This window comes from Watersipora subatra, chromosome 5, assembly GCF_963576615.1.
Source record: "Watersipora subatra chromosome 5, tzWatSuba1.1, whole genome shotgun sequence".
Taxonomy (NCBI): domain Eukaryota; kingdom Metazoa; phylum Bryozoa; class Gymnolaemata; order Cheilostomatida; family Watersiporidae; genus Watersipora; species Watersipora subatra.
The window spans coordinates 24,339,314-24,366,107 of NC_088712.1; the positions used below are offsets into that span (position 1 = coordinate 24,339,314).

At 33.7% G+C, this 26,794-nt stretch overlaps 1 protein-coding gene across 1 annotated transcript; it reads left to right on the top strand.

The window, feature by feature from the left end:
* Nucleotides 1-18,064: 18,064 nt before the first annotated feature.
* LOC137397215 (serine/threonine-protein kinase fray2-like) lies at nt 18,065-18,940 on the top strand. Its single transcript, XM_068083503.1, has 3 exons — nt 18,065-18,224; nt 18,336-18,486; nt 18,634-18,940. The coding sequence occupies exons 1-3, from the start codon at nt 18,065-18,067 to the stop codon at nt 18,938-18,940; spliced, it is 618 nt and encodes a 205-aa protein (XP_067939604.1).
* The last annotated feature ends 7,854 nt before the right edge of the window (nt 18,941-26,794 follow it).

Sequence of the window (26,794 nt, forward strand, 5' to 3'; positions counted from 1 at the left end):
CCAGGCTAAAGGTGTGGGCACACGAGAACCAAACCGACATAGGATCGGTTCGGAGACTTGTGGCATATGTCACATAGCACGCGAAGTCACTTCGCTTCCTAGTTACTTTCTATATAGAGACAGGACACGGTTTCATTAGTAGTTTTGATGTATTTGAGTTAAATGTTTCCATTGTAAACAAAAAACTTTGAGGAACAATTATCCATTATAATTATGCAGAAGATTTATCAGAAGATCGTTCAGCTGCTCAAAATAAATCACTCAATACAAAGATTTTGCCAACCCTTTCTATCTACATAAATATATTTTTTTATTAACATATGAATGTTTTTTCTATGCTGAGTACACATCAAACAAAACAGTCTTTATCATAGTACTGTGGTTTTACATAAATGAATCAGTCAACAATACTTCATCAGGATGCAGATGACACATGACTTAATGTATATTCTACCTGAAAGAAAATCACAACCATTTTCTTACATTTATGCAAAACTTAAGTGCAACATCTTACATTTATGCAACCCAATCACAAGTCCGATAGAGCCTTGCCGTAAATCGCTTCATGTTGTTTATTTAACATAATAAAAGTACAGTCCCATTTCTTTAAAACTTTGCTCACATGCACGTATGGAGAAATGTGACGCGTGCTCGCTCGAATTTTAACCAGCCAATAAGAGCAAGGGCTCAGCTACGAAATTTCGGGCGGAACCAAAATTGTTTGTTTCGGCCAGAAATTTATTTGGCCAAACTTTTTATAGCTGACAACGACGTCTTTTTGCGTCATTTAATTTGGTTGGGCGCTCGTGTAACCACTTGTAACATTGAGGTAGCATGAAATAGTGGTGCATATAGTTATTACACATTATTATATTTTGCACGTCATTACTATAGTACTAGCTGTGGTATAAAGTGTTTGTTATTATTTTACGCTGCACCTTATTTAGATTTTTCATACATACATATAGAGATACTACAGGCACAATCTTATTTTCTGATATATTAAATATTAAATAACCTGTTTATTTTTAAACTAAACATAAAATTTGGCAAACCTTGAATAATCAAATGTTTATTTTCCACCAGGTACGCAAGGAATCTCCATGAATGTATCCACGAAGAACCTCTATAAAACTGCACACAAAGAATCACTTTAAAATATACACAAGATTCCTCTTTGAAAATATACATCAGGAATCTATATGAAAATATACAGAAAAATCGTCAATAAAACATAATCAAATAATAAAAATCATAATAATAAAAACATAATCTTAATGAAAACATACACAAGGTTCCTTCAAAAAACTATACTTAAGGAATGGCTATAAAAATGTACCCAAGGAACCTACATATATTTTAAAAATTTGAAAATATACAAAGGGACTCTCTTTGAAAATATCCACACAATTTTTTATGAATATATAATCGAGATAGCTCTGTGAAAATACCAACCAGGAATATACAAACCACAAAACATGTACAATAGACCGCTATGAAAATTATATACCCAAGGAATCTCTATAAAAATGCCCATAAGGAACCTCTATGAAAAAAACACAAAGAAACTGTATAAAATAAATATACATCTGATCAGACCAATGAGTTTGCAATGTGGACCAGAACTTTCAACAAGAGACATTATGATGATTGGACATTTTTTGTTTTCATAAAAACTTGCTTTAACCTTTTCAGTTCAATTCAAACAAAAAAAAAATATTTCATATCGATGTTTCTCATTATTGTGCCATGTTGGTTGAGTTGACCATTTTTATTTTCCGTACTGCCAATTGTATTTCACTTTATGTGGTCTTCTTTTGAGGGGGCCAACCTTTCAAACTCACAAGCTGATTTATAATAACAGAAAACAGTCATCAGAGAGTAATCAATTTATAATACTGCTTTCAAGATTAAAAAACTGCCAGATTAATTAATGAGCATCATTTGAAGTCTTGTGTCTGAGGCTTGGTCATCTATGCAGTACTTGTTCCTAAAAAAACATCATGGTATGATTCGATGGAACAGCTGTTGATCTGCGCTGTCAGTGCACACGTCTGAAATTCGAAACTGTCTGAGTATTCAGTTGCAAACATTAGTTAGAAGCCTCTTCTTCCTGCCCTGGTTTTCTACAAACAGTTGAGAGACCAATGAATATTAATGAAAGATATACACTAAATGCTGGGTTGCGCAACTCATCAACTGGACATTATCTTTATTGATAGTAGACTACCAATTCTAACAACTAACAATCGTTCAAATTTCTCATTACAAATTGTAGGATATCGATACCTTGTGACATTAAATAAATGAAATGTAAAACTTCAACAGAAGAATGATCAATGTCACATTTTATCAAAATACTAGGTTCATCTTTTATTAGTTAGTTCCAGCGACAAAGTTTAGCCTCTGTGACAAAAATTTTCAGCAAAAATGTTCCTGGTCAAGGGATATTTACGTAAAACAAACTAGCTTTTTGGACAACTGATAAATGTCCAAGTTTAAACACTTTAAAATTTCTACATGTATATGTCCATTTTGAACAATTGTGACATCGATAGTTTTTTTGTTGAGGGCTTCGTTTTAAATATTGATTGCTTTATGGCAAGTTTGGTTATAGCTTAAGTTTGGTCAGAATAGTTGTACAAATGGTTACTACAACGAATGATTTGGCATTTGACTGCTAACTTAGTATAACTATGATTCATAATTGCTGAATCATGGTTTTTCCTAGTATTTTGGTATTGGTTAAGAATTGGATCATAAAATAAACCATTGCTGACATTTATACTGAATGTAGCAACACTCAGCAAAAGAATGATGCATCTATGTGTGACATAGATTCATAAATTGTTCTATATTATATTTGTATAGCTGTTCGTATATTTTGAGGTAAAAACAATATTTTTGCTAGGTAAAAGAACTGTTAGAGCCCACAGAGTAAATAAGACATTAATCATGTTTCATAATATTGACAAATAGCCGCCGGCTGCCAAAGGGAAATACTATAATCACTCACTAAAATCAATAATCAACACACAAATTTGGATGGTATTAATTTCAGTAATAGTAAACGGTGAAATATTTAATATTCTTTTGATTAAATAAGTTTAGACCGTACGCTAAAAAAATTTCACAATAAGCAAATATTTGTAGAAGTTTAAGCTACCTTAGGACAGTTATGTATTCGCGTCATCTAACTTTCGCATTTTGCGGAGTCATCCTCTCGCGAATATTTCATGAGCAAAACTAAACTAGCATAACGAACGAGCGAAAAAGCAAAATTAAATAGCTTTATTCATTGATATCCACAATAAAATCGTCATAATAGAAATGCAGGTAATTTTTGTGTGTGGTTGGGCGCAATGGGAAATTTCTGGTAAACTCATTATAGCTAATACACCGACTGAGCAGCATGGCAAAGCAAATTAAGATTATATCAGTTTAGTCACTGAATTTGTAATGGATGAGGATGAAAGTCTGGTAGGTGAAGTCATAAAATTGAATAATAATTATTTTAGTGATGAATTTTATTACCACCCAAAAGCAATATCAACGCTCACCTGGTCTATCCATGTTATACAGTTTTGGTTGTGAAGTTGGTTGTTATCTATTTTCATCTTCTTTGAACTTGAGCGTAAAAGACATGCAAAAGTCACGCCGGGAGGGACCTAGACGCCATGGACAGTCCAACAAAACAAATGGCAGCAAGTGGTCAAATTGAATTATCGATCTCACCCACACACTTCAACCTGCGGTTTACAAATAGGAACTAGTATCAAATTGAATTTTGTCTTATTAGTGAACTGGACCTGAAGAATGTAATCCGTTTGTTCTACTGCATTCATTTTCACATCACTATATTTTCGCACTCATCAGAGCCGCGAAATTAAGTTGCAACAAAATCTTACTCTGTGTGCTACTCACGAAACTAAATACTAGCAAATTAAAAGTTTCCTAAGGTAAATACATGTAATGTAACTCATGTATCAGTAGCAGACAGGTGCTTCAATATAGGCGTTATGTTATATACATGAGTTTAAATTGTAAATAATAAATATAATATTACTAAATATTTTGAAAAAATAAGCCAAACACAAAAAGCATCATAGTTTATATCTAACAACAGAAAATGTGAATAGTTAACAGTTCATATATGTTGGTGACCAATGAAAATTTTTAAAAGTTGTTATCTCCCACAAAACCAAAATTAGTATAACTATAAAAAATATTAGCCACTAAAATTGTCAACATTGAACATTGCAGCAGTTTTCTTGGAGTCAATCATATAGCAGAGGAAGAAAACTTCTTCTAGAAGCAAGGTAAAGAAGTTGGAACTATTTTTAACATCTGTACTTATCATGTTAGTGAGTAAATGTTAGAATTTTCAGTTTATGAGTAGTAATTGCTAAAACACTGCTATTATTCACCTACAATTATACATATTCAATATAATACATCTGTATCTTACAATGTTTCTGTTGTCCTCAGTTGTTCTCTGTTGTCCTCTGTTGTCCTGATATCCTCAGTTATTAGTATTTTTGTTATTATTACTACTATTCTAAACTATTTTTTGAGAATTCTGTTCAAAAACACTAACCTTTGTATTGCTATATAGTGAAAGAAGGAAGAGTGTGGTGAAAACTTGAAGAATTATCTCATAGAATTTTTGTGTCCATCAGGGGTTACTCTATATCAATACTAGACTTACAGTGCTCATTGCTATTATAACATCCGGGTTCATCACTCTGTTTTTTGAAGCTAGGTTAAGAGTATATTAAAAAGAACATTGCACGGCACTAAAAGAAAACCCATGTATCCAGATTCTCCGACAGCTACACTACTTTCTAACCCACTCAATCACACAGCTGTATCATGTAATATTTATGCACTTATTTATTATCCATGAATTTCTCTCTCACGCTTTTGTTTTTGTACTAGTTTTAAAAGACAATTTATTACTACGATGAGTTACGCCTTTTTTAGAACTTCTTAAAAAACAAAAAAAAAGTTCATGTCAAATCTTATTTTCTGTATTTTACCAGATGAACAAGAATGGTCAATCTATTACTGATCTCTAAGCTTAAATAACTTGTTTTGGACTAATATTTGGTTAAGATAGTTGTATAACAATGAGTTTAAACTCGAGCCTCGACTTTGAAATGCATAAATAATTATTGTAATTCGAATGTTGGATTAATGCAGCAGAATTTAAAGTAGATATGCATGGCTTTTTCTTGTAAAGTCCTATTTTTCATAGTGGGTTAAAAAGTTGTAACAATAATCCCCAATTTGTGACTATACCATTAATGAATCTATTTTGTCAATGTAGTTGTGAGCTTCTAGACGACTGACCATTGCACATAGCCAAGAGCGTCAATATTATTAAACACGAGCATGATTATAGTGCACCCTACATTCTTCCTTGTTTGTCACTATAATGTGATCAACAGGTTACCTTCTGCATAATTGCTTCCTTTGTTGATGATGTTGAGCTCAATAGAACAGATATAAACTAACTTTGAGTAGCAGTGAGAGAAGAGTTATTATTTAAATGCATCTCTCTATAATTCAATATGCACACTGTGTCCCCAGGAAAAGTATTAACATCATAATGTGTTTTTATTTTCATGTTAACCTATGTGTAAAATGAAGCATACATCGATTGACATTTCATGAGTATCTGCCATCTAGTTACTTTTGTATCTTCAGTTAAGTTTGCAATAGATGGCTGCCACATTGACAAATTTGATAACTTTAAATTATTAAGAAAGCTTAAAGCTTTCTGATTGGTCAGTGAATATCAAAGTAACCTATATATGTGCAAATTAAACTTTAAATTTGGTCTGGCAGCTAGAATGGTCTAATGTCATTTTAACCTTTTCGTAAGTGCGGCGACATTAATGTCTTCCGAAGTTTTGAGCGTAGAGAGATTTAGGTCGTTTGGGAAACCCAAAAAGCCGTGATTTGCCAGACGTTTTATTATTGGCTATTTTTGTTTAGTTCATCAAATATTATTTTAGCTTTATGTTATTAAACCTAATTTAATTGTGTTTGCTATTATAGTCAATCAAACTTTAAAAAAAAACAAAGTTCCTACGGTTACCACTACGGCTATCAACTACCACCAAAACATCTTCTATCACGAACTACTAATACGCCTAAAACTACTATCGAAACAAAACAATGGCAAGTCAAACAAAACAACCGCGTCGAAAAATTGCTACTAGAACCAACTACGATGAATATATTGCTGATTATGTTGTTGAAACCGATGAATCTTGTTCCAGTGGAAGCGATATTGATGCCAATAGCGAGAGTGATGAATCGGAATGTGCCGACGTTCATGATCTAACTACTAGAAATGCTTCAAGCAATATCACATGTAGTGACTTCTATGTGTGTGAATTACATTTATTTTAAACTTCATGTAGTTATTCCTGTTAATAAAAAAGTTATGAAGTTTTATGTATACCTATGTGCAAACTGTTAGTCGTTTTGCAAATATAATCACTCTGTACACAAAAGTTTAATTAATTAATATACTTGCAAAAGAGTTAAGCGTACCTTTTTTACACAAACTTTAAATGCTGGATGACTGTTCATAAAATTGAACATTGCCACAGTTTTATTGAATTCAATTGTATAACAGGGAAAGACAACTTATTTTAGAAACAAGGCATGAAAGTTACCGTAAATTTTAACATCTGCACTAACCGTGTTAGTAAGTAATTATTGTTTATTAGTAGTTCATGCAGTTTTTTTAGTAGAAATTGGTAATACACTGCTATTATTCACCAACAATACATATACAATGTGATACATGTGTATATTACAATATTTCTATAATGTCCTGATTTCCTCAGTTTGTAATATTTTTTATAATTGTTATAATTATTATTATTCAAATCCGTTTTTAGAAAGTCTTGTCTGCTCATCAACCAAAGCAAATTTGTGCTTACTTTTCTGAATATATGTTTTTACACTCTTTTTAATTTAAAGTTAATAATTTTTATGTAAATGAGACTGATTACATTGATCACTAATTTGCTGATGAAACAAAGTCTGTTAAAATCAATATACTGTTAGTATACAGAAAGTAGAATAATTATCTTTCAACTGTTAAATACATGTAACGACACCTGAGAATATAACTATTGATAGTCCTTAAACAGATCAGACTTATTAATATGTAGTTTATCAAAACACTAGCTAGTTTAGCTTACAAGCGTTGTTTGTAGATCATTAATATTTGGTTGCTAAAATTTATTTCCTGCAAATATTTTGAAAAAGTGATTTAAACATCAAAAAAATATTATACTCTGTATGTGTGTAATAGTTCACATTTCGTATTAGATGTCAATAAACAAGATTTCTGAAAAGTTGTTATCTCAGGCAAAGCCAAAAATACATGTAGTATGGACAGAAAAAAACTATTAGCTATCAAAATTGTCTAGCAGAAGTTGTCTTTTGTTGGAAAAAAGTTCTTGTACATGTACATATTTCAATTTGACCGGACAAGTTGTGCCAAGCTGGCACTCATAGTAGTCCGATGTCACCTTTAGCTAGCGTTTTACTAATCCATGTTTTTAAAACCAGATGAACCCTCAATGCATTGAACATTGTAGTAGTCTTTTTGAATGCCATAATATAACAGGAGATGACAACTTATTTTATAAGGACAACAAAATTTGTAAGATTAAAATCAATATGTTTCGGAATTTGTAGTGCATTAGTAGTAATTGGTGACACGCTGCTATTATTCAACCTACACTAACTTATGTGGAACATACTAACTCTTCGGTAAGGTTAGTTTACTGTTGCTCTATATATACACATATATATATATATATATATATATATATATATATATATATATATATATATATATATATATATATATATATATATATATATATATATATATGTAGACCGGCTTATTTATATGAGTATAACAAAGACTAACCTTTACTTGCTTGCAGCGAAAGGTTATTTGCATACATATTATATTATTTTAATTGCAACCAAAAGTTTAAAAGTCTTCACTTTACCAATGAGCCATATCACCCTTATTTATTCAAGCTCTTATTCAACATTGTATACTACACGCACACGCTAAATGATGTATTATTTGATAATCTGTTATAAAATATCTTAACCTAATTATATAAAACTTGATGCTTTTTTGTTAAGGCAAATACTGATTCCAATTCAGTACACTTTTTTTTCTCCAAACGATTTTAACATTTTCTCAGATGGATGCATGAAAATGGCTCTTATTATAGTAAATATTGCTCAAATTCTATTATTGATAGAAAATAGCGCTTGGCAGATACAGGATTTCTATGATTGCATTCTTAAAGTCTGCACAACATTGTTCCTTCTTCGTAGCAATGCAAAGGTCTTTGCTTTTTAAATATTTGGCTTGCCAAAAGATTGTTTGTGGTAATTCACGACAATTAGACAATAAAGCACTATTGTTACACACAAATGTATTCGGTTGATAATCAGCTAATAACATTTAAACACAATTAATCGTGTTTTAATAAATTGTACCGATGTCAAACGCAATAAATAAATAATCAGTTAAAAACATCAATTATTAACAAAAAACATAATAAAGCTGAAAGCTAAAAAAAGCACACATACAGATCTGAGTGTTAGAGTTTTTGAGCTATGAACTGTATTATGGAAATAAAAGCAAAATTAGTTAAACTCTCCACAGTAAATGCATTAACCTTTTAGATCAGTACTGTTTTGGATATGTTTTGTAAATTGGATACTGTTTTGGTATCCTCATGTTTTAATAATTATTTTTCATTATAACCCTCAAAATTTTTTGCAGACGAAATGACGCTGTTAAAGATGCAGAAGACAGAAAGTCTCAACGGGTTAAAGTAGTGAAGATAATTTCATAATATAAGTAATGAAGTTAAGCCTGGGTATCCTCACAATGCATAAACAGACATTACGGTTTCCATCAAGATTTTATTAGTTTAGTTGTTTTTAATGAAGATATGAAAGATAAGTTTATTATAAAATGTAGATTTTAGAAGAGTGAGCAGGTTGCTTTATTGTATATTTATCAGCTGTTGTTGCGCCTTACACGAGCTTTACAAAAGTATAATTTGGTCAGCAGAAATTAGTGTAAACTACGGAAGTAATAGCAATTTATCATCAATTACAACTAAAAAAGTGCAAATCCTAACAATGATATACAAAAAAGTGATTCGAAATTTACAATTTTTTGTAGTGCATATTAAAGAAGTTGTCATTTCCTGTTATATACTTGCATTCAGCAAAGCTGCTGCAATGTTAACAGACATTATGGTTTTCAACAAGTTTTTATTACAATTTAAATGATTTAATGAAGATATGAAGGATAAACTTATTCAAAAAACATATATTTTAGAAGAGTGGGCTGGTTGCTTTATTGTATATTTATCAGCTGTTTATGTGCCTAACTAGAGCTTTGCAAAAGTGTTTATATTGTAAACAGAAAATGATATAAGTGAAATAATAGCAGTTTATCATTAATTACTACTAATAAATAGCAAATTCTAGCAATGATTCACACAAAAATGATTTGAAATTTAAAACTTTTCGTGGTGCACATTTAAGAAGTTGTCATATCCTGTTATATAATTGCATTCAGTAAAGCTGCTGCAATGTTCAATCCATTAAGCATTCACTCAGCTTTTAAAGATTAACTAGGAAAAATCATGCTAAAGGTGACCTCCGACTTCTATGAGTGCCAGTGTCTTGGCCTGTCAAATTAAAATATCTAAAAAAAATTGAAATAAAAAAAAAACTTATTCTAGACAATTTTGCAAGCTTTTACTTTTTTCTATCTATATTACTTTTGGCCTTGCCTGAGAAAACAACTTCTAGGAAATATTTTTCATCGATATCAAATATGAAATGTGAGCTATTACACATGTACACAGTATAACATTTTTTTGTGTTTAAATCACTTTTTTCAAAATATTTTGCAAAACCATATTTAGCATCAAAATATTTATGATCAACAGTAGATGCTTGTAAACTAAACTAGCTAGCGTTTTCATGAAAATGTCTCCACACAACTTATTAATAATTTTGATCCGTCAAAGGAATATCAATAGTTATGGTACCGGGTGTCGTTATATGTATTCAACAGTTTAGAGAGAATTATTGTACTTTCTGTATACTAACAGTATATTGATTTTATAACAGACTTTGGTTCATCAGTGAATTAATGTTGAAGTTAATCAGTATCATTTACATGTTAACTTTAAATAAAAGTAGTGAAGGTACATATTCAGGAAAGTGAGAACATATTGGCTTCGGTTCGGTAGCGTAGAATAATAATAATAATAATAATAATAATAATAATAGTAATAGTAACGGAGGATATCAGGATAACATATAAATATGGTAAGATACACATGTATTACATTGTATATATATTGTAGGTGAATAATAGCAGGGTATTACAAAATACTACTAATAAACTACAAATTCTAAAAATGACTTATTAACATGAGAAGAACAGATGTTAAAATTATGGTAACATTCATGCTTTGCTTCTAAAAGATGTTGTCTCACTCTGTTGTATAATTAAATTTAATCAAACTGCTGCAATGTTCAATGTTTTGATCAGCCATCCAGCATTTAAAATTTCTCTAGAGAAACTAGACTTGAGACGACATTTGACCATTATGAGTTCCAGCAGGCAAAACTTTGCCCATCAAATTAAAATTGTCAAAACATTTTTTAAACAAAAACAACTTATACTAGACAAATTTAATAGCTACTAAGTTTGTCTATTTATACCAGTTACGATCTTACAAGAGATATCAGCCTCTAAGAAATTTCATTGATCACTAACAAATATGAAACGTGAAATTTCACATTTCATATTGTTAGAGATAAACTATGATGCTGTTTGTGTTTGGCTAATTTTTTAAAAACTTTTAGCAATATAATATTTATGATTTTCAAATAAAACTCTTATATAACTCCCATATTGAAGCACCTGTCTGCTACTGAAAGAGTAGTTACATGTATATAGCTTTAGCTTTTACAAATATTTCGTTCATATGAACTTTTTTTTAGTGAATGGCCTAAACTGGTTTAATCAAAATAATAATAAATGTTTGATAGTTTAATTTTACTGAAATGAATTCCTTCCAACTCTGCAAGTTGATTACCGATATTGGTTGGCAATCATAGTACTTCCCTTTAGCAGGTGGCAGCTATTTGTCATTATCATGAAGCATGACTGATGTCTTATTTAGTCTGTGGGCTGTACCAGCTCTTTTATCCAACCAAAATATTTCTCTAGAACTGAAGCTATGAACACATGTATAATTATAAGTTGGAAAACTTCATGAATCTATGTTGAACATCAATTCATCATCCTTTTTTCAGTGTTGCTTCACTTTCTAATTGTTAACAATGGTTCGATTTGTGATCCAAATGTAAACCAATAATAAACTGTTAGGAAATACCTCGAGTCGGGAAGGATTAATTATAGTTATACTAAGCTAGCAGTCAAATGTAAAATCATTCGGTGTAATAACTATGTGCAAAAGTAGTCTGGCATGCTATAAGGTGGTATAGACTAAGTGACCCAGCTGGTGTTTGCCTGGCTGCCAAGCTGAATACATCAGTTGACTTGTCAAGGGATGCATTTTCCGTGACATTTAAGTGCCGAATGGGGCATACTAATAATTGTGTCTCTTATTATAGTAAAGATCAGTTTAATAACAGCAAAATTGAATGTTTAAATTTAAATTAAAGATATTCATATTACAAAATTTGCCATAAAAACAACCAATATTTAAAATGCCACACCGTCCCAATAGAGTACAACTAGAACTCAAAAAGTTAGAAGATTGTTAATTGTTAGTAATTGCTAGTTTGCTATCTATTAAGATATGAAGACCCCAACGGAAGAACGATCAATGTCACAATTGTGCAAACTTGAGATATAGCCATTTTAAAGTTTACAAACTTTTTTTAGAAAGAATTACAATTTATATCATAGAAACAGTTTAACTGGTGGTCAATAAGGATGTTACCTGGGAATGTGATAGACAAACATGCGGTAGACATAATTTGGGGTGGCACAACATGGCCTAACTCAAAACCACTACACAAATACTGATCGATTTACTTTGGAAATCCTTGACATCTCTCTATGCATTATGTTTTAGGTGATAATGTTACAATGTAATAACATTCTAGTTTTAAACGCTATTATTATTATAATAAAACATCGGATTTTTACCATGCAAATTTTACCCAAACAAAAATGAACATGTCACAATACTACTGTACAACAACTTAAAAAAAACTGCAAGATTTTGTTTTGCATCACACTACACGCTTTTGCACACACTTTTTTCTGCTTATTCGTAATCTTTGATCATTTCTTTTCACTCCCACTGCCTCTGTTCATTGTATCAAGTTACTAATCTTTTTACTCCCACTGCCTCTGTTCATTGTATCAAGTTACTAACCTTTTCACTCCCACTGCCTCTGTTCATTGTATCAAGTTACTAACCTTTTCACTCCCACTGCCTCTGTTCATTGTATCAAGTTACTAACCTTTTCACTCCCACTGCCTCTGTTCATTGTATCAAGTTACTAACCTTTTCACTCCAACTGCCTCTGATCATTGTATCAAGTTACTAACCTTTTCACCGCCATCCATGTACAAATTTAGCTTTGTCCTGCTGCCAGCCATTTTGCTGAGATTTGCAGCTTTTGCTTCTTGATATGTGCACAACTCTTCTCAACATGAACCTACACTATATCTAGAAGGTTTTTTATTGTATATTTTATTTTTTGCACACTTAACAAATAGTTAACATATACTGCTATGAAAAAAATTCAATGAGAATATAATTTACACTTTGTGCATTTTAAAAGCTATGTGAAGCTACGATCGCCACAAAGCTAAAGCGATACTCAACAATGTTTTTTTTATTCTTACATGACTATTAATTTCACCACCGTTAAAGTCAGTGCTGCTACTTGAATTGTCTGTGCAATCACACAAGTCTGAATTAGCAATAATGTCATCAACATACATTATTATCTGATTGCTAACACAGGCGGCACCTACTAAAATTTACAAAAAAGCGCTCGTTTTCAGGCTAGAAATTCTCAAAAAGAAAATTAGAAAGTACTTCATTGTTTAAGGTAATTTTATAGAAAATTTTGACATAATCAGCCTGAACATTTCTCTGTTTTCTAACTTGAGAGGTACTTAAGAAAGCCATAATAACACTAAATAGTTTTAAAGGTTGACTTGCAACAAAATTCACATTACAGTTATTTGGTATCAAAAGATCCACCGTGTCTTACTCTGTTGTGTTGTAGGTGCCAAATATGTGGAAATGTGATTAAAAGCATTTAAAATCTCAAAAACGAAAAGCCGTCGTAGATTGGAATCTCTTTATTTCGATGACGTAACCACGAAATTTGGTTATTATCTTGTCACTTATGTTCTCATGTGAATTGAAAGGCCAATACAAAGCTCAATATAAAACTTATCGTGGTACTAGTTTATGACAAACACTTCGGGTTTTAATGAAGACCCGTATTAAATATAGATGCTCGCTACTTTACAGTTTTGTTTCGGTATTGTTCAATCGTCAAGCCGTAATCTGATCATGTGACAAAATACTTCGCAAATAATTTTTGCAGCACTTTTCGATTATCACAGGTGACCAACAGACTTGTCACAATTATCAGTCAATGATATGTACTCATTCGAGGTAAGGTTAAAAAGTGTAATGATTTTTTACGATAAGTTATACGATATCAGTGCTAAAAGTGACAGCATTACGATGACGATAAAATAGACACGTAAGATCAATAGACATAGATTTATTACATGCGTGAATTATTTTTGTGAAAATATTTCGACGAATAAGGTTGCATGAAAGTGTAAACAGAAACTATCTCTCACAGCAACATCACATTTGAACCGTTTTGGAAAAAAGAATCCAAACTACGGCGGTCTTGTGTGGCTGCCACTTTCTGTTCGTTTTTGAGATTTTAAAAGCTTGTAATCACCTTTCCACATATTTTGCACCTACAACACAACAGAGTAGGATATGAATCTTTTCATATCAATTAACGGAAATGAGAATTTTGTTGCAAGTCAACCTTTAACTTCTGAAAAATTAAACGTTTGATATAAGTTGGAATTTTCCAAACAAGTATGCGTTGCTATTTGCTGAAAGTAATCACATGACTTGAAAATGATTGTTGTTGCTTTGTAGCCCTTGGACATTGATCTATTTTTGCAAAGAGCTAGTTTATTTTAAGCAGGAATTTCTCTGGATCTTGATCATTTTCGCTGATACTTGGTCTCAGAGACTAAACTTTGGGGCCAGGACTATTCAAGAGAAGATAAGTCTAGTATTTTGAGAAAATGTAACATTGATTCATCTTCCGTTGAGGTCTTCATATTGTCTAGTTCATTAGTCACTCAACCCAGTATTTAGTGTATAACTTTGTTTCAAATTCATTGAAGTTTGAATCGTTTGTAGCATTAGTTGATTTATCAAGTGATGCGTGTTTCCTGACCTCTATGTTTGGCATTAGACATATGGATGAACATGTCTTTTATTATAGAAATGCCTCATTTTAAGAAAGCATAATTGAATGCTTAAATCTGATTTAAAGAGATTTACATAACCAAACTTGCCTTAAAGCAATCAATATTTATAAATTTTATATGTGTGACATTTAATGTCACATTTAATGTCACACGATACCAATATCCTACAATTTGTAATGAGTAATTTCAAAGACTTTCAGTTGTTGGAATTGGTACTCTACTAGCAATAAAATATTGTCCAGTTTGTGAGTTGCTCCACTCAGCATTCAGGGTATATCTTTAATTCATATTTATTGGTCTCTCGATTGTCTGTAGAAACTCAGAACAGAAATATGAGGCTTCTAACTAAAGTTCGCAACTGAATTCTCCAACTTTTTAGGTGTCAGGTTAGATGTTTGAGCTGATAGCAAAAACAACAGCGGTTAAGTTGGGTCACACCATGAAGTATATTTTAGGATCAAATACGGTGTGGATAACCAAGCCTTGGACACAAGACCTTAAATGTTGCTCATTTATTTACCTGACAGCTTTTTGTTCTTGGAATCATTAAAATAAATTGATTATTCTTTAATGACTGCTTTCTGTTATTATAAATCAGCTTGTGAGTTTGAGAGGTTAGTACCCTCAAAAGATGACCACATAATGGGAAATACAGTTGGTACTACGGGAACAAGAAAAAATTTCAACATGTTTAACATGGCACAATGACGAGAAGCATTCTTAAGACAAAAATCTATTTTTTAAATAAACTGAAAAAATTAAAGCAAGTTTATATAAATATAAAAATCATCATAATGTATCTTATTGAAAGCTCTGGTAGACATTGCAAATTCATTAGTCTGATAAGATGTGTATTTATTTTCATAGGGATTCATTGTGTATACTTTCATAGAGATATATTGTATATGTTTTCATTGCTGGTGTGTATTTTCAAAGAGTTTTCTTGGTTATATTTTCATTAAGATTATTTGTATAAGTTTTTAAGTTATATGGTTTCTTGGAGGTTTCTTGGGTACATTTTCATAGATATTCCTTGAGTATAGTTTCTTAAAGGTCCCTTGTGTATGTTTTCATTAAGATTTCTTGTGTCCGGTTTCATAGAGGTTGGTTCTGTATATTTTCATATAGATTCCTAATGTATATTTTCAAAGAGGATATTTGTGTATATTTTAAAGTGATTTTTTGTGTGTAGTTTTATAGAGATTCTTTGTGGATACATTCATGGAGATTCCTTGTGAACCTGGTAAAAAATAACTATTTGAATAGTCCAGGCTGACCAAGTTCTATGTTCAATTTAAACACAAATATGTTATTCAGTAAATATTTCGTGTTGCAGAATATAAGATTGTGTCTGTAGTATCTTTTTATATATTTATGAACAATTGTAAAGAAGGCATAGCTTAAAATAATAACAAGCTTTTTCTACAAAAAATAAAATGTTAACAATGCCGTGTAAATTATAATAATTTGTAATAACTATATGCACCAGTATTCCATTACACCTCAATGTGATTAAATTGATTGGATTGTAGGTAGCGCCGTCGTCTTGGAATCTCGAAGTATCGGTTTTATTTAATTGCCATGCAATTTTTTTTTGCAACGCTCCTAACCTGGTTTCAGAAAGACAAAGATATGAACCTGGATTGGATAACATCAAATATCACTATAAGTCCAGCATTGACATTACCACCTGATAGACACAACAATTCTATGAGTTAATTCTTAAAGGTTGGCTTCCAACAAAATTGCATTACAGCGATTTGGTATTAAAATTGGCCCCAACACAAAAATGCCGGAGATTAGAATCCCCTTAAAAACGGCTCCAATGATATGTATTTGAACATAATGACTTTTGTTTACACTTTCATGCAATTTCATTCGTCAAATTAAGTTCAAAAATATACTTCACACATTCAATAAATATTATGTACACTGTCTTTACGTGTTTGTTTCATCATTATCGTAATGCTGTTATTTTGAGCGCTGATATCTCAAAACATACCGTGAAAAAGTTGTTTAATTCTTTAACTTTAGCTTGAAAGATTGCATATCATTTTTTTGATAAACATGACGAGCCTGTTGGTCACCTGTGATAGTCAAAAAATGCTGCAGAACTAACTCACGCTGTTTGACAGGAAGTATGGGTCACATGATCAGATTACAATTGGACAATTATTCCAAGCCAAAGCAAAACTGTAAAGTAGCGAGCATCTATATTTGATACAAGCTTTTTGGGAAAAACCAAAGTTTTTTTTCATAAACTAGTGCTACTATAAGTATTATATTGATCCTTTTATTGACTTTTCTATTCACTTGAGAACATCCTGTGTCATAACAGTAACCAAAAGAATTGAGTACAATAGAGAAATAATGTGATTCCAATCTACTGCGGGTTTGTGATGGCAGCAAATAACTGTTCGTTTTTGAGCTTTTAAAAGCTTGTAATCACATTTCCACATATTATGCACATACAACACAGCAAAGTAAGAAATGGTAAATATTTGATGTTGTATTATGGGATTTGTTAGGCTCAGGCTATAATGGTGTCTGAGCTCAAGGCAGTACAGGTGGTATTGGTAATTACGGTGAGTGCATGAAGCTAGATAAAGCTAGTGGGTAAAGCTAGTAGATTAGCTCGTATAAGGCAGTATGGGGGGGGATATAAAGGAAGTGTAACGAAAGACGGAGGCTCTTCTTCATCATCACATCAGTACATGAAAGAACATGTACATCGATTTATACAACATGGCGCAGTTGACAAAGTTCTGAATTTTTTTTTCTTTGTTGGTTATCATTAACGATAATTTTCTGGGTATGGGTTAAGTTTAACGATTGATTAGACCCTTTCACGGGCGTGCAGGTGAGGTGACGTGAGGTAGGGTGGTGTTGTGAGGCCGTGAGGTGTCGTAGCGGTGAATCATCCGTGTTGGAGGGGTTTATTAAGTGTTCGGAGGTGAGAATTACATTAAATTTATACAAGTGGAGTAGAGTAAATTGGTGGTGAGAGAAAAAACGGGGTGTGTAGGGATGGAGAGAGATTTTCCGAAGCTGGTGTTTGGTGAGCACGGTGATGGCTCGTGGCACCAATTTATAGAAGAAATAAAATTATGTATTGAAAGTGCTGTTGAGAGAATAAGTTACGAAGATAAAGGTGGCAATAGACGCCCTATTATGAGAGGTAGAGCTAGGTTAGTGCCGCTATTGAGAGCGATTGGGCACAGTGATAGAGAGGTATTGAGGAGTGCTGGGTTCAAGGTAGATGGCGTAAATTCTACTTATGAAGAGGCAGTGGAGGTTTCGCAGGATTATTATGGTAGACAAGAGAGTATGTTCGTAAAGGGGCATAAGTTTCTTACGGCTAGGCAGGCACTTGGAGAAAGGGATAGAGAAAATTGACAATGAGTAGAAAGTTTGAGCAGATATGCAGAGGTGGCTAACAATAATGATATGGTAAGGTTTGCCCTTATAGTGGCAGTTAACGGGTTGAGAGATAGAGATGTAAGCAGAGATTTGATGAAGAACCCCAATTTTACTTGGGCGTTGTTACATGAGACATTGAGGGCTCGTGAAATGGCCAACAACTCGGATAGATTTTTGAGAACTGAGGGTAGAAGTACCGATTGAAAAAGTGAGGCTAAGAGGGAAGTAGCAAAGGTATCAGAGTTTGATAGCCGAGCGCAGTACAGGAGTAATTATAGAGATAGAAGCTATGAATCAGCGGGCAGATCTGTCCTTAGAGGTAGCCCTAAGAGTAATAAAAGGTATTATGGTAGTGAGGAGCATGATACTAGTAGATATGGGACAATAGGCCGGGAGTATAACAAGGACAGTGACAGTAGGAAGTATAGAGACAATTATAGCAGAGAAGGGTATGTCTCTAGACATGAAGAAAACAGTAGAGAAAGTAGAGATAGAGTTTGCTATAATAGCAGAGGTAGTGGACATGAGATGCGGAGTTGTCCCCATAATAAATGTTTTTCTTGTTGACGGCTAGGACATGTATCCCGTTATTTTAGGGATAAGGGAAATGTAGGTTATGACAGACGAGGTAGCAGCAGGTGGTCTGGAGGTAGTCGGGATAATAGCTATGAGCGATATGGTAGCAGGGATAGTAGTAGGGAGAGATACAGGGACCGAGAAAGCCCCAGTGAGATGAGAGACAAATTGAGTAGATACCGGGACAACAGTATGGATAGGTTTGAGGGGGAGAAGTATAAGGAGAGGCGCGAGACGAGTCGGTGTGATGAAAGGTACTGGGATAATAGTACGGGCAGAAGTGTTAGATTCTCAGGTTCGAGGGATAAATATGATGAAGACAGTTGACTAGGCCAGAGAATTGTGCAGTATTTAAAAGTTGATGAAGTAAATGTAGAGTTTACGTTTGATACTGGGGCTGAGGTGTTTATAGTAACCGAGGTAACAGCCAAGAAGTTGGACCTACGGTTAAAGAAACCGTCGACAGTTCTAGAAACTGCTGATGGTAGTAATTGCTACCACAATATAATTAAGTTCAAGGACTTTTGGTCAACAGTAGTCAAATAGCTTACCATTTCATTCAACTGAATATCCAAGAAATAGTAGGAATTGTCTGCTTTTCTTCTCCTTAAAGATGAACTTGCACAAAGTCTTGATAGAGTTGATCAGAAAGTATCAGTATTTATGATTGATTTTGGTGTTTGAGGTAATCTGACTTACAGGGATATTTTACCATTAAAATCATTAGAACATTCAGATCAAGAGTTAGTGCGTTTTTGGTGTCTATGGTTTTAAAGAGTCAGACAGAATTGAGCCGTGTAACCCTGGACTTTTAACACAATAGCAGATTTCCATGAATACGTCAAATTACTGCAATCATATATTTTCTGTTTTCCATATTTTGCCTTTATTGGTCTAACGTATTTATGCTTTCAGCTCAATGTAAATATTACAGCGCTTCCATTTTAGGTGATCAACTGATATGTTCTGCATCTCTTTATACAGCTCATTTTACTGTGGCTGATCAGTTACACCAAGTTGAGGATATTGAGAATCATGACATAAGGCAGCAAATATTGACAATGTGAGTTAATTATGTATCATATCATTACTTTCATCTGTTTTAGCACCATCTTAGCAATTCCCTTGTTTCCTTTAATTTCATGTTTCTTTGTTTAAGTTTTTTGCAACTTAGCTAATAATTTACTTTTTTGTTGAGAGTTTTGGTGTTGCATGAACCTCAATACCCAAACATTCAACTTCAGCTGGCATTTCTTACTAGTTTATTCTGAAGTGCAAAATCATCTATTAAATGCTATTATGTTATTACAAGATACAGAAAGCTATTCGTAGAATGCGTCACCTCTCTCCCTCATTTCTGCATTTTTCGTCATAAGTTATAGTGGAAATGAAACTGGGAACTGTTAGGAAATAAAATTTAAACCAGCGACAAATTTAAAGTTTAGTAAAATCTAAATTAAAACTTAGATTTGGGTATGTGTTTAGTGGTAAGCTGAACTCATTTAAGTTAAATTCAACATCTTTGTTATACGTCTGTCTTGAATATAAGAACTATGTATGGTATGTACTGCTGCCACTGTACATGGTACATTATAATGTTACATTTTAACGCAGCTAATAATCACTAGATACACAAAGGTTACTGTAGCTAACTATAGTAACTAACATTAACTCATTATTTTGTATCTACTTTTAATATAGGACTACCATGTACAGTATGTTTATAGAACCTTGATGATTTTCACTGGGGGTTTTTGCATTACATAACTACAGACGAATATATTTGTCAAAATAAGTAGAAAAAGAACTGGCATGAATGTAATTGGAAGAAATAGTAAATTATACTATTTCCATTATACTTAGTTAATTTTCAATGTGTGCTGGTTGCATTCATGATTGGTTTTTGTTTGATGAAGACAATTGGGCTTCCTTGACACAAACAGCTTTTCATATATGTACAAACATATTTTTTTGAATAGATTTATACAGAAGTCATTAATGTCAAATGGAATCTTTTAAAAGTGATCAGAATAATTCACTTGGTAGATCCTTGTGTAAATGTTTGAGGTAAATCTTCTTTTGGTACCATAAATCTTCATGAAAATGCTGCCGCCATGTATAGGCCTCACACCAAACTTTTGAGGTTATCTTTGTGTTACAGGAATTCAGCATATATAAACTACACTCATAATTTCCACAGTCATTTAGTTTAAACATAAAGGCCACAATTCCGAGTAAATATTTTTCTTTTCAAATAGCAAATCAACTATGCTGATCACTAGGGTTACACTATTTTTCATATTTTATGCCTCGACAAAAGAATTACAAACAGTTTTGAGATTAACTTGCATTTTGTCTCCAAAACGATGTCATTTAGAAGGCGGCAGCTGTTAAAGGCTGGTTAACACTATATCATCGTATTTCAGCGTTGATGCAACATCACTTCAGCGATTGTCGATGATAACCATGTTCACTCTATCACAAACCTGTCCGCGTTTGCATCAGGAAATACTCTGTGACATTTATCTTTTTAAATTTTCGCGAAAAAACCTCTTGGTTTTTGCTTGCAGCAAAGACTAGACTCACAGCGACTATTTTTTTTACAGCGCGCTTGTTTGAAGATATTAAAGATTAATGACCTTTAGCTGTGGTATAAGGTGTCAACTACCACATTCTCCTTGGTCCACGGCACCCCTGAGCCCGGATGGTAAAACCCAGTCATCACCCAGCAGGTGCTGGCGCCAGGGGTCAACAGTGTGCCGGATGCGCGTTCCCACTATCCGATCTACATGTAGCTGGATGGGCAAAGCGGACCCACCACAATTGCGTATCTTACCGCCTCTGCTTGGTGGCAGGCTTCTCTCAGCAGGTGCTCTGCAGGCCCAGTCGGGGTGGACAGTTAATACACACGTCATCGATCACTGAAACTCGGTACGAGAGTCTTGCGAACCACCTTAGGGGATCTAAATGCGTAACCTGAGCCGGACCCCACCACAGGAGGGCCGCGCCCCTCCCCCAACATCACCTCCCGCAGGCGGGCCAACAGAGCAGCACCCACCGTAATCTCAGAACATACGCCATATGTTCCGAGCGGTATATGTTCCATATGGATCCAGCAGGATCTATTCATAAATGGATATGAATAGATCTGCGATGCTTCGTCAATGACATCAATTCATGGTTCAATAATCGACGACTAACGCCGAGATGACAATGCCGAGATACCTTTAGCGCATATCGTTATTTTTATGGCGTAGCATAGCTTACAATTGATCCAATAACAACTCTAGCTTATAATAAAATAAGGCTTTTTGAGCTCATTTGTCTAGACCTTCAGCTTATTAAACATCATGTAACAAGCTACAAGCATTGTTAAATAGCTTATCTACCTTTCAGAAAAGACTGAGCTTATTTTGAAGGCGAAGTTCAGAGAGTATTTGGTTTTAAAACACCCATCTCTATAATTCTAGGTGGGACTAAACATCACCAACTTCCGTTCCTAAATAAACAAGGCTATTTCACACATTTATGGGCGGAGCTTGTTGTGTCAATTGTGTTGTCAGCGAGACTGATATTACAATGCTGTAAAAAGCCTTGATGACTTTGAGAGTTGATGGACCAATTTTTATTTTGAGTACAAAATCGGAATCAGCTCTCTGATTTACCTAGAAAAGGTAATAAAAGCTGTACGGTGCAGTTCTGCTTTAAGCTTTCATTTGCTGTAAGATACAGTAATTGCTGCTCTAGTAGTTGCCTCTGGTTATTTACAAGGTTTACTCCTTTATAGGCTGTCTTCTGGCAGGGCAAGTTGAAACTCTAAACTCTGACATGGTCTGTTGACTGGCATCACTACCTCTGCTACAGCTGATCAACGAATACAGTCCACTGATGATGATGTCACAGCAATCGATGAGGACGTGCTTGTCAATGATTATGTAAACAAATGTGGGTATGGGAGATTCTATGAGTTTATGAGTGGGCAGGTACCTGTAAGGTGATCTTTCGTAGCTTGGTTATTGGCCCGTTAACAAAACATTATGTTTGACCTTGAGAAGTGCAACAAAGGCGAGACAGTCACAATACTTCTGGTTATTCAGTAGCTATTTAACACATGCTCGTCACTTTGCTTTTGGTAAATTGTGTATAAAATGACTTACAATTAGAAAGTCACAAGGTATGCAAAAGTTGATGCAGTTGTGAAGTGTGTAATGATTCGTATGAATTATGTAGACGGAATACCTTTTAGACTTTTTGACATAGTCACTCTGTTTAATTGATTATTTGTTATGTGAGCCGTAATTCAGGTTAATAAGTTATTTGTACTTTTCTGTTCAATTTTCAATTGTTGTGGTTTCAGATTTATTTTATAATTCTTTTTCCACAACTCTCCTTATTAAACAATCAAAGAAATGCTCAACTAATTGTATTTCCGTTCATCAAAATATCGTTACTTGTACTTGCTGCTATGATTGCACTCTCTCTCTCTCTACAACTATATTTCATTATTTATAATAATATATTATTGATTATATTGTTGCCAGTGTAAGATCTTTGATTTTTCATCCGTATGATACCACTCGGGAAAATTCAGGAAAATATGTTACTGTCTACAGTATTTGAACTAGCAGCTTCTGGCTTGGTAGACCAACACCCCGCAACCTATGACAACCTACTGTCTTGCCATGGGATAGTTTTCCATTTAATTATTACAGATGAGGATATATCATGGCACACCAGACTGCCAGAGTGTTAGTCTTTACCATAATAATATCAGTGTCCATTCTTGTAAAGCCTCAGTTGAAAGTTTAGAAAACATCCAGGGCCTGAGATTTGAACTCTTCACCTTTAGCTTGATAAACCAGATTGCGAACACATGTGCCAGTCTACCATCACCAAGTATCTTTTAATAACTCTACATGAAGGTTTTACACCTGACAGTCTTTCACAGAGTATTGGACTGCCAGAGTATAGCTATAAGAGTAAACTTTGTACTGGCTGCTCTCACTAATGAAATACACAGACAAGCTCTGCAGGTTTCACTATTAAAAGGTTGATGAGCTTGGTAGATGTCACTAGTCCAGTAGTCAAATACACAGGCAGCCTTCACAAGTGCCAATTCAAAAATATTTTGATCTGTCCAATGTATGTGGAGGTCACAAGCAAGTATAGATGAGTTTTGTAGGTACCACTTTCACTATGTGGACTAGTTACATGTATAAAGGCGTCACCAATTACGGAGACAAGTGGTGCAGGTACTACCACAAACATGCACATAGAAGCGTTACGTGCTGCAAAAGACCAAATTTTTGTACCTAAGTTTTTCATCTCCCTAGTAAAGTAGGGCTCAGTAATAATAGTTTACTGCCTGATCAAGTTTCTTTTTTATGTTACATATTGGTTATTCAACCTTTGGAGTTATCTTTTCACTCAAATTTTTTGAGGTAGTTGTTCGGTTGGGCAAATAAGTTCATTATCATGCCCAAAGCAAGAAGCATTGACAGAAACAGGCTACCAACAGTGTTAGGTGCACTCGATTCTACAGTTGCTATTCAGTAATTTCAACCAGCCACCGATCAGATAAAACTTAAGGTTCATAACAAATGTAATTGCTGACTTTAACATTTTATACGCAGTGATTTTGCCTGACAAATCAAAGTTCCACTTGTCATTTGTGGGTTTTTTATAGCATGTCCTCTCAGACTCTTTAAATCTATTTTCAATATTTTCTGATTGCCTACCTCTGACAGTATTATAGGAACTACAGTAGCTTTGATCTATATTAGAAAATACCAAGTCGGATGGGGGCTATCAACAGCAGCTAAGCAGATAGGCATCAGCACTAGCATCAGCACTATAGCCTGAGATCTTCATGACCAATTTAAAGATGACTAAACACTTTGCTATGATGATTGAATACTTGCCTTAAAAGAATATGGTTTAGTGTTTGCTAAGTTCTTTGTGTCAATTCTCAGGTCCCTGATAAAATTATTACTGTTTTGAAAGCAATTCACTGTAACTGCAGGTGTAGAAATCTCGAAGTTTGTGTGTATGTGTGTGTGAGTCAGTGTTCGAGATATAGTTATTAAAATTTAGGATTGAATTATTTGTTTCATGCTGGATTTGATCTTAGATCATCCCATTTTCCAAACCAACATTGTCCCAATCAAACTAAGCAAGCTTGAATGATTAATTGGGTGACTAATGCTGCTATTTGGGTAAAAATTTGCATACCGCTCTGCATGGCACAATGTCATATAATGCTTGCTCTTGCGGTGTTATTAGTACACGCCCCAACTAGCCATTGGCTATAGACTAGGCTAATGGCAAATGGACGGCAACCACATTACCTGTCCCTGTTTGTATGCTGATTTTAAAGACTCGTGCAATGTTTGACATTCCGCTAGCATCTATATATAAAACTAGATGTACCAACCGGCATTGCCCGGGTAATAAAAAAGTTGTTGGATCACAAATTGACTTGTATTTAACATATACCAACATTTCCCATTTTTACTTTAAAACTACATATCACGAGGGAAGTGTTTTGTGTAGTTGAACTAAATTAGGAGAAAAACAATAACAAACAACGTAAAGGTTTTCAAAATTCGTCAAACAACTGTGCCTTTCAAGCTTGTAGCATGGCATATTGCCATTGGAAAATTCCACTAAGCTAGGTAATATGGTTAGGCTTCTAATGACTTTAAGCGATGACTTTAATGCTGGAATGAGGATCAACAGACCAGCATATATACAGACATACTGCGAAAAATACATATATAGATTAATGTATGTGTGTGTGCATGTGAGTGTGCTTGTGTGTGCGTGTCGGTTTGTTTAGCTATAGCTATAAAGATCTAGCTAGATCTTTATCTTTTCTAACTATAGCTAGAAAAGATAAAGATCCTTTCAACAGGCAAATATTTTACCAAATAAGCAACTCGAGACGTTGTGTGCATCTCACTCTATGTGAGATGCATTGAATTTTCAGGCAATATGAGCTGTTATGTCAGTTAATATAGGCATAGCATTCTTTGTTGCTCAATGTGACTATAGCTTGTTCTCTTGGTTTATATTGGTAAGTTTAGTGCTACCGATGGTAGCATAATCAAAATTTTTTTGGCAATTTGCCAGGCTAATGGCAAGTGGCTGGCAACTAAATTACTTGTACCTGTTTGTAAGCTGGTTTTTAATACCCGTGCAACGTCGTCAGGCATTTGGCTAGTAAATATAGTTGTAAGTAAATATATAAGTATAATTATATCCACTTATTGCAAAACTTTCAGGTAGAATGAAGCTAGTCAAAATACCATAAGAATAATATGATATGTAAATCAAGCATGTTGTGACAACTTTCAATAGAGGTTAATAAAATGACCAGGTCACCATCTGATTGTAGGTTGGCTAGTTGCCAATAAAGCAAAATATGGGTATGAAGCTGATCCACACAAGTTCTGCTTCAGCAAACATCAAGTCTTAGAGTCATTCATATGCCAACTTCAGCTCTACGAGTTTCACAGAAAGACATTGTGGGGTACCGAGTTTCAGGGATTTTAGCAAGTGTATGAATAGGGGAGGCGGAGGCGGTCTTAACCACACCCCATGGGGAGCCCTATCTATTATAATGATTTGCTTTCTGATTCATCTCCAGTTTCTGTGTGTTCCGAGTCTTTGGCTAGCAAAGGAAGTGTCGGTCTCTATCAGGTCTTCTATTTACAGGTATTCCATTTTCTAGACTTGTTGCATCTGCTTACCATAAAACCTTTAATTGATTGCCTCCTCCGTTCAACCACCACATTGATGTACTATAATATTTAAAAACCAGTAAAAACAAGTGTCCAATAGAAAAAGATTCTACAAAGTCATATTATTAATGACTCAGTTACATCAATTACAATTAGTTCTGTTCATTGTTCCGTTCATATCAAAGTCTATTTTCCAACTTTAAATCATTTCAGTTCTTTGCTAAAATGCTAAAGCAACACAAACGACATGATTAATAACCATGCCAAGCTAATAACCACTCCTTGTTTACTTTGACATATTTAAAAACGGTTTACATTCACAATGGCATATGATTGACTCTTTTTAGACTAAAGGTTGTGCTGCATGAGTGTGCACATTTCTAAAATTGAGAATCATTTGCGCGAAATGCAACCAGCAAAGTTTTGATCTGCAAAAAAG